This window comes from Epinephelus lanceolatus, chromosome 18 (genome assembly GCF_041903045.1).
Source record: "Epinephelus lanceolatus isolate andai-2023 chromosome 18, ASM4190304v1, whole genome shotgun sequence".
In the NCBI taxonomy this organism is placed as follows: domain Eukaryota; kingdom Metazoa; phylum Chordata; class Actinopteri; order Perciformes; family Serranidae; genus Epinephelus; species Epinephelus lanceolatus.
Window position 1 is genome coordinate 21,601,941 of NC_135751.1, and position 13,946 is coordinate 21,615,886.

Below are 13,946 nucleotides of genomic sequence, written 5' to 3' on the forward strand. Positions count from 1 at the left end.
TGTCTATTTTTTAGGAAATTTTCTTGTTTTTTATCTTTCTTTTTTGGTCTATTTTTAGGTAATTTTCTTGTTTTTTTTTATCTTTCTTTTTTGGTCTATTTTTAGGTAATTTTCTTGTTTTTTTATCTTTTTTTGGTCTGTTTTCAGTTAATTTTCTTGTTTTTTATCTTTCTGTTGGTCTATTTTTTAGGTAATTTTCTTGTTTTTTATCTTTCTTTTTTGACTATTTTTAGGTACTTGTTTGTTTATAAAAATAGCTTATTTATGGGTAATTTCTGGGTTACTAAATTTACTTAACATCTTGCCAGTGTTCGGTCCATTTCGTGAATCTCTTATTGCCTTCTATCCAAGTTTCTGAAAAATAAAATCAAGCCAATTCGCTCAGGTTTCAAAGGGTAATTAAAAATCATTATTGCAATTTTAAATTTGACCAGATCAAAAAATGTCAATACACGTGACTTTAAAAACAGTGTGTTCCCTGTACCCCACATTGTGTACTGTACTGACTGCTCTCCTGCTCTTTCTATGAATTGAAAATTAAAACAGACATAGGTGGATTATTTAAGGGGCCTACTGGGCACAGACCCTGTACAGAGGTTCCCAGTTATAAGGTGCCCCTTCAGGCGTTAACCTGTGTGTGTGTGCCAGATGAACCTGTAGAAAAAGTTACACCACACCTCCACCTGCTGTCCGTGTTCACACAGGGAGATCCCGCCCCCTTTGCCCGAGCTCAAATCCTATTGGCCGGCGGGATGAGTGAGTGATGCCAGTGTGGAGCACCTGGTAGTCAGTCATCGACGGGGCTCTCAGTGGAGCTGCGTTCAGGGAACTGACTACACAGCAATGCGGACGAATAAGGGCATAAACGAGGGGAATTGTCCGGTTTTCACTCACAACCCGGCGGATTGGGGCTTTGCTTGGTCGCAAGGCATGATTTAACAGGACTTCGCCTCCAAAAACCGCAAAGAAAAGGACATTAAGTGGCTTGGGAGCAGCTCCGGGGCGGATATTTTCCCGACACAACCCTTACCCACATTCGTATTCCCAGCAGCCCCTGTCGGCTGGAATAGTCAGCTAAAAATGATTGCTTGAATATTTTTATACTGTCTTGTAGCGTTTTTTCTGCCAGCACCGCGTCCCATTTTTTACAGACTCGCTATGGTGGACTCTCCCAACACGAGGAAGACTTTTGTGGTCCCAGACATTAAGCCATTGGATTTGTATGACTGTACTAAAGCAAAAATATGCGCAAGTGTCGGATGGCTACTGGCAAAGTCCTACGGCAGTGCAGGTAGGTTTGAGTTCAGGCTGCGGGCCTGGTGAGTTGTAATGCTGTTTAGTTAAGGTCGCATGCAGACCACCATCCTTTTGTTGACCGGCTGTATATTTGGATTTTGCTCAGCAGGGTTGCGACAAGCACATGCATGTAGGGAAACCACTGTGTGTATAGCTCAGCGATTTTCAGCACAAAGAGCAGCATATGAAAGGGGGGGGCATGCACGGTTTTTGTCACTCTGACACATGTCATTTGTTCTCCCTCAATGTGTGGTCACATTTTTATAGGTGTGTGTGTGTGTGTGTGTGTGTGTGTGTGTGTGTGTGTCAGAGAAACGGGCCTCCTCCCTAGGCCTTATCACGCTAACCCATTTTGTCGTATTTCTAGCCGCCAGGCTTCATACACAAATTGCAGGCTGCTGGGTATGTTTTTAATCCGGTTACACAGACACAGCACATGGGGCGTAGATGGTTTCCAGTATCATTCTGACAGCCCCCAGTAGCACCAAATGAGCACCAGTTTCCTCTGCAATTCATAACCAGGATCAAATAACTGCATGGAAATGACTCATTGTTCACTGAGTGAAAAGACTGAAATCCTTGAGCAATTTGACAGGGGGGTTTCTTCCACTATCCTCAAACCTCAAGAGGCGCTTGTGAGAACCCATCCAGCCACCATGATGCAAAAACACACCCACCTAAGAAGATAATTTTGTCATACGAATCATAAGACATGGTTTTGCCTAAGGTTTTGTCTAAGAACAGCGTCAGCTCCTGACCCTGAGGTGATAGCAAGTCTCTTTGTTTTACAGTCCTATCTGGTAAAGATTAAATCTCACGAAGAGGACAGTGAAACAGTCCTGTTTGAGAGAGGCGTGCCCCTTTTCTTCTCATTTTAACTTTATTTCACCAGAAGAGCACACACAATAGTCTGAAAGGGCACTGTTTTGTCCAACTAATCTTAAACACATACTCATTCCTGGGATGTGGATGTAAATAAATACTCATTTGGAGGTTAATGATTAAGGTTTGAATCACACACTCAGTTTTGGCTTTACTCTTTTTGACTTGTGTGTTTCACAATCCCAGGCAGGCCTTGGGTCCAGGACTGGAGGCTGCTGCAGCTTCTGTGTGCTGCTGTTTAGCACCACTCAACCACGCCCTCTGGTCAAAGTCACTCTCCATGCAAAGATACAGGAAGGACCACGACTGTGTTCATGTGTAGTTTTGGCTTAATCAGCCGTACTGCAAAGTCAAGATGACATCATCACGTTTTCCCATAAACTCAGCTGGGCAGAATAACAGATAGCACAGCAGGAGCCAGACCGGGTCATCTGGTCCTCCGGCTCTTCCAGGTCAATTAACCTAATGATAACAATAGGCGACATTTTTAATCTCTGAGTCTTTGCAATGCAAAATGGACTTTCACATAGACAGTAGCTTCTATGGGAGCCTGTAAGGGCCTAATGATGTCAAAAAAATGTCAATCAAAAAGGATCTCTTGCCCTATATAGGTTACCCTAAAATGAGTCCATGTGCAATCATGATAATCCGAAAGCTGCTTACAGGCTTGGACTGGAATACCTATGTTACTGTAGCACCAAAATGTTTAAGGCTAGAAGCGAGGAAAACCAGTTCAGAAAATACTGTTTTAAACAAAGTCCATACAAATTGTGACCCTCGTCTTCACTACAACCAAACCCATATAGTATAATTAATCTCCAAAAAAAGGCAAATTAACAGCCGTGCCTAACCTTAACAGTTTTTCCAAATGCCAAAGAACAGAGCTTCTGTGATTATTTTTCCTGTCTCCTATAGCTTAACACAGAAACATCCTTTATGAGAGGAAAGGAGATCATGCCATCCGCACAATTCCTTGCTCTAGTAATAGGTGGCACACAATGTGGGCGTTGCCTATAGACTCTGTTTGATCCGCCTGGTAACATTATGTTTGGAGTTTCATAATAACATTAAGAACCAGCATGAAACCTCATTACATGCTTTAATATACTGTAATTGGTTAGTGTCGTTTACCACCAGTGTTTTGTTTGTTTTGTTTGTTTGTTTGTTGTCACAGGGAGGATACACACAGTTTTTTTTACTTCCTTTAACATCACGAGGTAGGGCATTTGGCCTTGGTAGAGGTCTGCCCCCTCCCCACCATTTATAGTTCATATATGTTGTAGATACAATTTTACTCTTCTTGGCACATAAATGGATATTCGTATTTTGCACATTTACAACCTCAATTCCAAAGAAGTTAGGACGCTGTGTACGCCGTAAATAAAAACAGAAGGCAATGATTTGCAAATCTTTTGACATACAGTGGGGAAAATAACTATTCAGCATGTCAAAATTGTTCCCATTACACATTTTTACAATGCAGCTATTCATATGAAATATAGATCAGACATTGGTATTAACTCAATAAATCAGTGTAGATTTATTAACTCAATACATTCACACTGATAAAGAAATAGAAAAGTACCACCAGTAGTAATTTATTGTAGTAGTAATGCGTGAAGAAGCCAAACGCCTACGGGGAGTTGTTAAGAGAAGGTGGCGCAACACACTGGTAGACATGCCCCTGTCCCTAATTTATTGGAACCTGTTGCAAGCATCAAAATCAGAATGAGTGTATATATGCAGAAAGCAAAGTTTTATCAGTTTTAACATTAAATGTGTTTCATTGTGTTCTGTTTATATCCACGCCTTACATAGCATCCCAACTTTTTTGGAATCTGGGTTTATTAGGCTATATGTATGTAAAGACTTGCATGGTAGATATTTGGCAGATTATTTCAAGACAATGTCTTAGTCTCTTTTGTAAACCCTGGACATGCAATTTAAGAATATATGTTTTCCATCTAGTAGAATTAAAAGTGGTTAGGCGAGGATGTCTCAAGATGATTAATGATTAGCCCTTGTAGTTGAGACAGATGACTTCATGGATCACTTAAGAATGACTCGTACCTTTGCATTTAAATGAGACCAGAAAGTCTTGATTCACCGGTTTGTACGCTTTAGTAAGGTGTTCATGTAAACTGACATGTTTATAAGGATGATATGATGGGTGACAAATAAAAGGAAACACCAACATGAAGTGTGTTAGTATGGAGTCAGGGCACCTGGAGCCTCCAGAACAGCTTCAGTGCACCTTGCCAAGTCTGTGGAACTCTGTTGGAGGGATGAGCAACATTTGACCACAAGATATTCCCTCATTTATATATTTATATTATTTATATATGTACCTGAGTACAGCAGATAGAAAGAAAAGCAAACATAGCAAGATATAACATAAGGAAACCATCAGAGACAGACGTCAGTAATATGAAGATGAAAGTTTATATAACTTGGTCTTATGGAAATGGCGGTGAACGGAGTTGTCTCACACGTTGCTCCAGAATCTTCCATAGGTGTTTAACTGGGTTGAGATCAGGTGTCTGAGAAGGGTGTAGCATTTTATTCACGTCATTTTCATATTCACCAAACTGTTCAGTGAGCCCTGGAATGCAGAAGTATCTGGATTTAATGTGCCTTTCCTCTTTTATTCAGGTTTTTACCTTTTAAATTGTCCTCCCATATGCATAAGCAAATTCGTTTGTTTGTAGTTCTCGTTAACACTACTTATATAATTTCTGCTTGTTTGTAAATCATAGTCACATTCCCTGTTATGGTCGTCAGTCTCTTCGGTATCCTCGCCTATATTTTTTTGCTTCTCAGAGTGAAACCGAACTGCCTTGTACCCGCATTCTTTCAAAACGTGAGTTTCTTTAGCAAATTAGCTCCACCTAGCTACAAAGCTGCTTAGATCACGCTGAGATCCTGTTGGAATGATTACTCATCCTCTCCCAATCTTTGTTACTATGGTGAGTCAACAAAGGACAAGGACCTGAGGAGGATGTTGCCTTGCTCTTTCTGTTTACTCAATAGGTAGGAAGTCATATTGGCATACTGTCTGAAACTCTTCCAGACTTGGGTAAAACCCTTGATACAGATACTGATTTGTAGAGTGTATCAGTGTATTTTAAGATAATGTGATACTTTGCCGTAAGAGAAGCATTTGCTGCACCACACAAGGAGGTCAGAGGTCAGAATAAGCTTTGAAAGGCGAATACTTACCAAGACGAATGCATCCTGCACACTTTGTCACTTTGTCATCCGAGGTTGTCCTGTTAGTCTCCCAAGCACCCATAATGTAATTGCTTTCTCTGTCTATAGGATGTGCTCCTGTGTACACTGGACCTTTAATGCAATTTAAAGCTACTGTTGCTGATGTAATACAAGAGCACTGTCTGTGATGATGTGTTACAGGATACACAGGGCTGTTAGGGATGGCATATGCATGGTAAGTGCACCTTTGAATGTATAGGGAGAAGAGAGACGCCTGATGTGTAGAGCTTAAAGTATGCTTTGTTCCTCTGAGCACATAATGTCATACGTTGGTTCATTAATGAAACACAGGGTTGCAACTGTATGAGATTTTCATGGTACGATAGCAGTCTCAGAAAATACTGCAGTTTCATGTTATCACAGTATTACAGAAAGAAAGTATTATCAGTCAGAATGACCCATAAAGGAATGAAAACGAAGTTGAAACTGAAACCATTTTTTTATTCAAAGTATGTGTAAAAAGTCTCCCCTTAGAAAATAACTAAAGTAAAGGGATTCATTGTCCAGCTGCACTTTTTATTCCAAATCATAGATGAGCAAATGTACACAGTATGACAACGGCCAACTTTTATATCACAGTATACCTTGAAACCAGTAAATCGCTGTAACTCCACAAACACATAAGCATTGTTAAGGGTATTCTATGCAGGGTTTTCCTAAAATACAATGTACAGACTCATTGTACAGGCCTCATTTTATTTTGCTGTGTTCGGGATGTTCCTGGGCACAGCGTGCAGGAGAGGTCGGGACTTTATAAAAAGGTAGTGACCAGGTACCAGACTTTAAGCAGCATGTATCCAAGAGGATGCAGAAATCACGGACACAGCACTGAGAAAATGCAAATAGAGCGAGGAGAAACACCAAGTTGGCTGTTAATTTCTCTACTGATACTGTTTACAGACAGTAGTTGACAATTCCTGCACAGTATACCTTTGAACTGCATGCATGTATATGTATATTTCTCAGCTTCAGCCATTCACCAAGGGAATGGTACAGTTGCAGCTGCAGTTGAAGTTTATTGAGGATTTTGTACATTTTACAAGCCAGTATACCTACAAATTATTTTACAGCCATTTCTTGAGATCTGATTTAAAACTCCTCAACTACTAATAGGTAGGCAGGTACAGATTTGTACTCATTCTTTTGGGAAATGTGCATCTTAATTTGCACGATTATTTTGTCTGCGGGGAGAAGGTTTATTTTTGAGAAATGCAAAATTGTATGTTTTACAGCTGGCTGATGAAATATTCTGATATTGGGCAGGGTTATTATTACCTTTGCCAAGGAGGTTATGTTTCCAGTTCAGTTCAAAGAAGAACCCATTAAGTTTCAGAGTGGATCTAAGTCACGGGGAGGATACACAAACTATTTTTCCTTCTGCCAAGGACATTTGGCCTTGGTAGAGGCCTGAGCTCTCTTAGTTCCCTTTTAGTTGTAAACAAAATAATACAGTCTTAACATGTAGACAGGTCCAATGACAATCTCCTACAATCCGGGACGTCTAAGCTGTGGTGTTTATGTTGGCATTAGCATTTCACTTTGAACTAGTGGTCACATGTAGGGCAGGGTTTTAACATAGCCCCCCTCACCACTGCTAGATTTTGGGGCAACCACACAGTACCTGCTTTGTTCTAAAAATGAGAGTGGATAATCATCTGTGTTTGATCCTTCCCACCACATGATCAGGATGTTTATAGCCCCACAGCCAACAGTCATCAAAACACATGAATGCTGAGTTATTCATTTGTAAAATGTTCTCCAGAAGTGGCATAATAAGAAAATGAATGTCACCAATGGATTTTTAACCGATATCTGAGCTCTTCTTAATTATTTCATCTGTGTTGAGTTAGCAGCCTGACAGTTCAAATCAAATCCAGCAGGTTTTGCAAACCGCTGTGCCATGTTATTAACAGTGAGAACCACTTAATGTGCACTGTTACTGTGACAACCTTCTTGAAATCCAATGCTGATTGTTCCACTTAAATGTGAAGTGAGAAGGGGTGCGTGGTTGGGGTCTTGTCGAACCTTTTTTTTACCCAAAGGAGCCAGCTTGGTTTAAACTGTGGCTGATTTCAACCAGCGTTTGTTTGGATGTATTGTCGCTGCTCTCTGTCTGTTGATTACTGTCAGACACATGTGGTAATCTCTATGACATGACCAGCACGCTGGCTAAATCAGTCAATGAAGTAGAAGGACACATGGCTCCTGTTATCAGCAGGCGATCAAGCAATGCAGGTCAGGACAGAGAGGAGCTAACACAGCTCAACTGACTGCAGCCATAATGGCAAGCTGCACCGGTTCCACTGTACATTTCAATAGCTAATGCAGTTTAACATAACTAAATATTGTGTGTATGAGCTCATTACTGAAATGGCGCTGTGGTCTTTCTTGGCTGTTTTTGTGTAATAATAGTGCAGCGCTACTGCAGAGAAATTGGCAGGCTACATCCACACTAATATGTTTTCATTTTAAAATGCGTAACTATTGTTTCGTTCATGCTGAGAGTTCACACTACCCTGGTGTTTTGGAACCTCAAAACCCAAGATCTTTGAAATACTGCTGACCCCATTTTAGTTTGAAAACTCCAGGGTGCATTTCAGTCTGGATGTGTGGAAGCAGAGAGATTTAAAATGATGTCGCAGACACCCATATTCGCTTCCCAATTGGGTCTTGTCGGTCACAACATATCAAGCCAAAACACTAAAACTAGGCCTTCATACCTTTTGTGAGTTCATCCTTCTTGTGAAGGTAGCGCCAATCGTTTCTTATTGCCATGGCTTTCTCCAGTGATGGATAATGCTCCTGGTACCACTCTGATATGTCACTGTCCACTGTAGCTTTGCAACAACTCCCAATAGAGTGCCGAAGTCACGCCCCTTCCGGTAGAGCTCATGAGACCTTAGATCGGAAAAAATATGAATGGCAGTGAATGGGGAGAGCAATATTATCTCTTGGTCCCGTTTGAGTTGCGACATGAAATCTAAATATGTTGTTAATGAATTTAATACATACATTTTAAGGTCAAGAAAGTCATACTTTGTGGTAAAACTGTTGAGATATAAGCTTTTTAATTAGACTCAAGAGTACAAAGGAGGAGGTCGCGTATGTGACGTCACAGCTTTCGCTCGCTTCCTGCAGCTTGGCCTCCCCGCTGAAATTCCACTGTTTTATGGTTAATCGATTTATGATCGAAGATGTCTGTGTGTTTTGTGCCAGGTTGCAGTCACTCCAAGCTGCTGGAAGCGAGCCACGGCTATGACGTCACATACGCGACCGCCTCCTGTGTAGTTTTTCTAATTACGTTTTTTTCAAAAGCTTATATCTCAACAGTTTTACCACAAAGTATGACTTTCTTGACCTTAAAATTTATGTTTTAAATTCATTAACGACATATTTGGATTTCATGTCACAACTCAAACGGGACCAAAAGATAATATTTCTCTCCTCATTCACTGCCATTCATATTTTTTCCGATCTAAGGTCCCATGAGCTTCACTGGAAGGGGCATAACTTCGGCACCCTATGTGCTCTGCTTCTTTGACCGCCTTATACTTATGTTGCTTTCATGAACAGTTCCCCCTCTTCGTTGGTCCAAGCAAAGAAAACTCTGGTCTTACTTTTTGCCTTCTCTGTAATATTGTCTGTAACTAAGCAACCAACTGCATAGTAGACTGTCTGCCTCCTGTCTACATCGTTAAGTGCCCAGTGCGCGTGAATGGTCATGCGGTCATATAGACGGAGACTATTTCTTAAACAGTGCTAAAACCCTTGTGTTTACAGAGACTGTTTTCGTTTTAAAACCCTGTTTCAAAATAAACATTTTTTAGCATAGATGTGGTCTGTTTATTGTCTTCTTGTAACAACTCAACAACAGCTCTCGTGAGATGGCAGAATGTGACTCCTTCTTGAGTGAGACTTGGTTTGACACAATAACAAACAGATCAGATCAAACAAAAGGTAAAGAAAATGCTTTATTTCTCTGTTGTGACACTTTCCATAATGTTATCAGACATTTATGATGACAATCTGAAGCTGTCACCGCAAAAACAAGCACTTTTTGTCGACAAACATTGACGTTGCGCTTAGGCCCGTAGGATTAATTTGCAGCCTGTTTGCAGCTGCTGGGTGCAGCACTCTTGCTCAGTACTTCACCAATTTTTAACAAATGCTGTTTCCATTAGTCACATAGACACAAAACATGAGAAAATAGGGTCCAGGTTGAAAAATACTAAGTCTCTTGGTTAAAATCTCCAGAGTGTGCTTGCTCGAACCTCTTTACTTTACATGTAACAAAGCCCAAGCAAACAGGAATGTGATCTCTCCATAACGTTGGCATCAATAGACCTCCAGGGAAGTATTTAGATTAAAAACACAAGCTTGTGTGTTTGCATAAACTGGAGCAACAGTCGCTCTGTCACTCTCACAGGTTATAGGGTCAGTGCTTATCTGCTGTTGAGTAAGAAGGCAAAAGTCAAAAGTTTATTAACATGTTATTAGCACAGGTGAGTGAAGCAGGGAGATCACTCCTAACTTAAGGGTTAACCGGTCAACCTTTTTATTACCTCCTATTCCCTTTAGGTTTTTAACAGTAGTTGTGTGCTCTATTCTGTAATTGGTGCTATTTTTGTGCAGGTACACAGTTTTGGAAGTTTGCACTGGGTTTGTTTCTGTGACATGTGACACAAAGTCATCATTCATGGTGAGACTGTCTCATAGGGAAATCATGCTCATATCGATCTCTCACATCTCGCTGAGTTGTGGCATTTGCATCCTGCTTTGCCTTCTGGGGAAGATTTTTTTTTAACACGTCATCGTGGGAAGACTTTTTTTCTTTTTCTTTTACATGTATTATGTAAATACGCTGAGCTATGGCCATAGGTGTACATTTTGGTGGGTGTGTCTCAGTGTTTACAGCAGTAAAGTAAGCATTGTTGTTCTGACACACGGGAGCATATTTACAACAAAACGCGCCATGTGGCGTGACTGACAATATTGTCTGACATCTATAGTCATCGTGGAGTGAGAGTGAGAGCGAATAGGGCATTGTCTGACCTCTGAAGCTGGGCGTTTTGTTTTGTTGTCTGCTGTCAGTGGATCCATTACATGACGTTATAATGATACAGCAACACAGTGACACCTCCCTTGTAATAACCCCTTTGTTTCTCTGTTAGGCTTAGTCTAAGGCACTCATAAGTTTCTCTGCTCTCTTTTCAGCCAGACTGCTGGTATTTCAGCACGACAACTTTTTTCCCAAAGGCCCTTTAACGCTTATTCCAGTGTGTTTGCACAGAGACACACGCTATTGAGTTTGCTGCTGGTTTAGTCTGGATGCACGAAAACCAGTTTCACAGAGGGTGTGTCTAGCGTTTGTTTTTTTAGAATAATGTTTGCTGCGATCTTTAAGACCAGTTTGAACAGATTCTTTAAAAAATTTCAGCTAGTCATTTGTAGTGGGTGCAGCACACTGCCTCGCTACTTGTCTGAGATGAGACAGAATTTGAGTTTTTTACTTTGCTTTTGCAGGGTTCAGCAATAAGGATTGCCCAATTGCCTGGGGCAGGTAAAATGCCATGTTGGACTAGTAAATGTAGCAACTCATTTGCTCAATTGGGCAAGCGGAACAAAAAAAAATTCATCAGCACATAGTTTTTTATGGAGTTTAACATGCACTGTAACAGTCTGGCACTCACGAGAAAATGGCGGTGGGTAAAGACTAGGGCTGCCCCTGACTAAGAATTTTCCTAGTTGAACAATAGTCGTCATTTAGGGCCATTAGTCGACTAGTCGCCCATATGTTTATAATGTTAATTTAATTGTTATTATTATTATTTAGTGTGAAAGGGGGAGAGAGATGAGAGATGGGGAGTGACATGCAGGAAGTGGCCACAGGTTGGAGTCGAACCCGGGCTTCAGCGGCAACAGCCTTGTACATGGGGTGCCTGCTCTATTCACTAAGCCACCGATGCCCCAATGTTAATTTAATTATTAAATGATACATTTTGGGCGGGGCAACACAATGGTTTGAGTTAAAGGTGTGAGAAAGAATAGTATCAGTAACATTGTTAACACTGTGCTACATTACAGAGAAATACAAAACCGTACTAATGAACCTTCATTAATATAGGCCTATATTTTATCTACCAGTGCACTTCACACACTGAGCGAGCCGCCTGTTGATGACGCTGTCGGTAAAGCAGTAATGATTGTGCTAAGTGGCTAATGGGCATGTAGCTGCTTACGTGTTTCAGATGATACGTCATGTTTGTAGTCGACGAATGAAGATGAGTTTACATATCACCTAGGGTTTGTCCTTCAACTTCTCAAAATGATCCCACACTTTGGATATCCTTCCCAACATGTTATTAACTAGCCTGTGGAATAACCTCAGGTACCAGCCCTCGAAATTAGGGGCCGTACACATGCCGTGTCTTTAACCGCTTGGAAAATGCGAGGTCGGGCTCTTGGCACTACTCTTGTGCCTTTTTTGTGCCAGCTTTTAAGAGCGCTGCGGCAGGTCGCTTAACAAGCACCGTATAGCCTATTTACCTGAAATCCTGAGTGCAGAGCTGATCTTCTTCCAGGTGCTGTTTATAAGTGTGTAGGCCTATCGTCTGTGGGACAGGTGTAAAGCTCTGGGTAGCCCTGCACTAAAATGATCAACTTTTCCGTATTTATCAGACTGAATATTTACAGAAGAAAGTAAAGATATCTGTTGGCTCTGATTCGTTTGTAACATGACTCCTGTCTGACTGCTGAGCGTGGCCATTTCCTGTGTCTGTCCTTTCAAATTAAATTCCCACATGGTCCAGTCATAAAGGTTTTGATTTATTTTGACAAGGTGCAGCTTGCTATAGTTTCACCTTTGCAGCCCTAGTAAAGACAAAGTTTGTGAGCTGTGCAAGCCAACATTTCAGTTATCCTTGTAACAGGAGTTCAGTCAGGTGGTGTTAAATTCTAACTATGTTTTGGCAGATCAAGTGGGATTGGTTGATAACCATTAATAAATAAGACAATTTGTACAGGGGTAAGTCAACATTAACTTTGGCCAAGTAGACTTGAAGCCTCTTCATAGTTTTGAGGCTGCAGGCTTTAATCAGGTTGCTTATTTCTGCTTGTGAGATTTACTTCGTCTTTGCGGAGATCTGTAAGAGCAATTTTCACTGAAGCTTTGCACAAAAATTAAGCAAAGGCTTTAAAAAGAGTGAAGGAACGAGGGACGGAGCATCTTGTAATCTGCAGATGTGAACCTCTGAGCTCTGCATGCCCCACTGACCTTGATGCTTGCTCCGCTCTACTCACTCATATGATTACAGCTCTAGGGTATGCACCAGTTGTCTTAATCTGCCACCAAACCTGGCACACTGCAGGTTTCCACGCCAGCGACAGTAAAACACACACAAGATGATCTTTGACTGAAGAACGGGCCAAGATTAAAACATATGGAACTTCATTCTATTTATACATCTACACATTAACGCTTTGTGTTGGCAAGAATCTGGCTTCATGATACATATCACGATAAAGGGGTTATGATTTAGTATATTACGATGTATTTTGATTCTGTATTTTTTCTAAATCTAATAGTATAAAGAGAACAACACTGTATGCTTTAAAAAAGTGTACTTTTGTCTACACTCAGAACAGTGGGATCTGCATTTGTATTTATCACAGCCCTCGTATCATCCAACATCATCATAGCACTCCTTTTTGTGCAGTCTGAGAAAAGGAATTAAAATATGCCTATATCAGTAAAAATATTAAATAAATGTGCTTGCGGGATTCTTTAAGTAAACAGATTGAGGAAAAAAAAATCTAAACAGTTAAATATTGTTACAGTGTTTTTAAAAATAGATACAGGATCACAAATCATCATAGCAAACAGTTCTCAAGTAGCACCACTGCTCCAGGAACTTATCAAACTGTGTTTGTATGTCTTTGTCCCTTGGCAGAAAACGTCCCTGTAGAGCTGCGTGACCCCTTCTACTGTGACCAGTATGAGCAGGAGCACCTTAAACCGCCAGTCACACGCCTCCTGCAGTCCTCGGAGCTCTACTGCCGGACCTACAGCCTGTTACTGGGGGTCACCGGAGCCGAGGCACAGCCCAAAGATAATGTCGCCCTGCTGCAGCTCCTCACTCAGAGAGGCATAGTCTCCAAAGACCAGGACAAACCAGTGACTGATGCAGACCTCCGGCATAAACCCATCAAAATGGTAACGTTATGGTTTGGCTATGGGAACAGTAAACACTTAGGTGTTGACGCCACACTAGTCTGGCAGTCAGTGTTGTTGGTAGTGGCCTGAGAGGATTGTTTCAAAGAAATGTCAGAACTGTTGTTTGAGTAGAAACCGCATCCTATTTCTCTATTGCCCCAAGGAGTGAAAGTCTCCTCCCGTGGAACCAGATGCTCTGCTATCCGGGAGTCTGTAGCAAAAGAGGTCGAGTGGGCTTGGTTGTTGATATAGGGGCTTGTTTATGCTTTGATTCTAGGGATTAAAG

At 41.1% G+C, this 13,946-nt stretch overlaps 1 protein-coding gene across 6 annotated transcripts in view; it reads left to right on the forward strand.

Moving 5' to 3' along the window:
• The first annotated feature begins 761 nt into the window (after positions 1 to 761).
• camsap3 (calmodulin regulated spectrin-associated protein family, member 3) overlaps positions 762 to 13,946 on the forward strand; it is a 35,277-nt gene continuing 22,092 nt past the window's right edge. For 4 of the 6 annotated variants that reach the window (XM_033644880.2, XM_033644879.2, XM_078161408.1 and 1 more), the window contains exons 1-2: positions 763 to 1,291; positions 13,398 to 13,660. In XM_033644880.2, the coding sequence (XP_033500771.1) occupies positions 1,159 to 1,291; positions 13,398 to 13,660 (396 nt within the window). In that variant the 5' untranslated portion in view covers positions 763 to 1,158. Of the gene's footprint in view, positions 1,292 to 13,397; positions 13,661 to 13,946 lie in introns of all 6 variants that reach the window. The other 2 variants (XM_033644877.2, XM_033644881.2) reach the window with 1 other exon arrangement.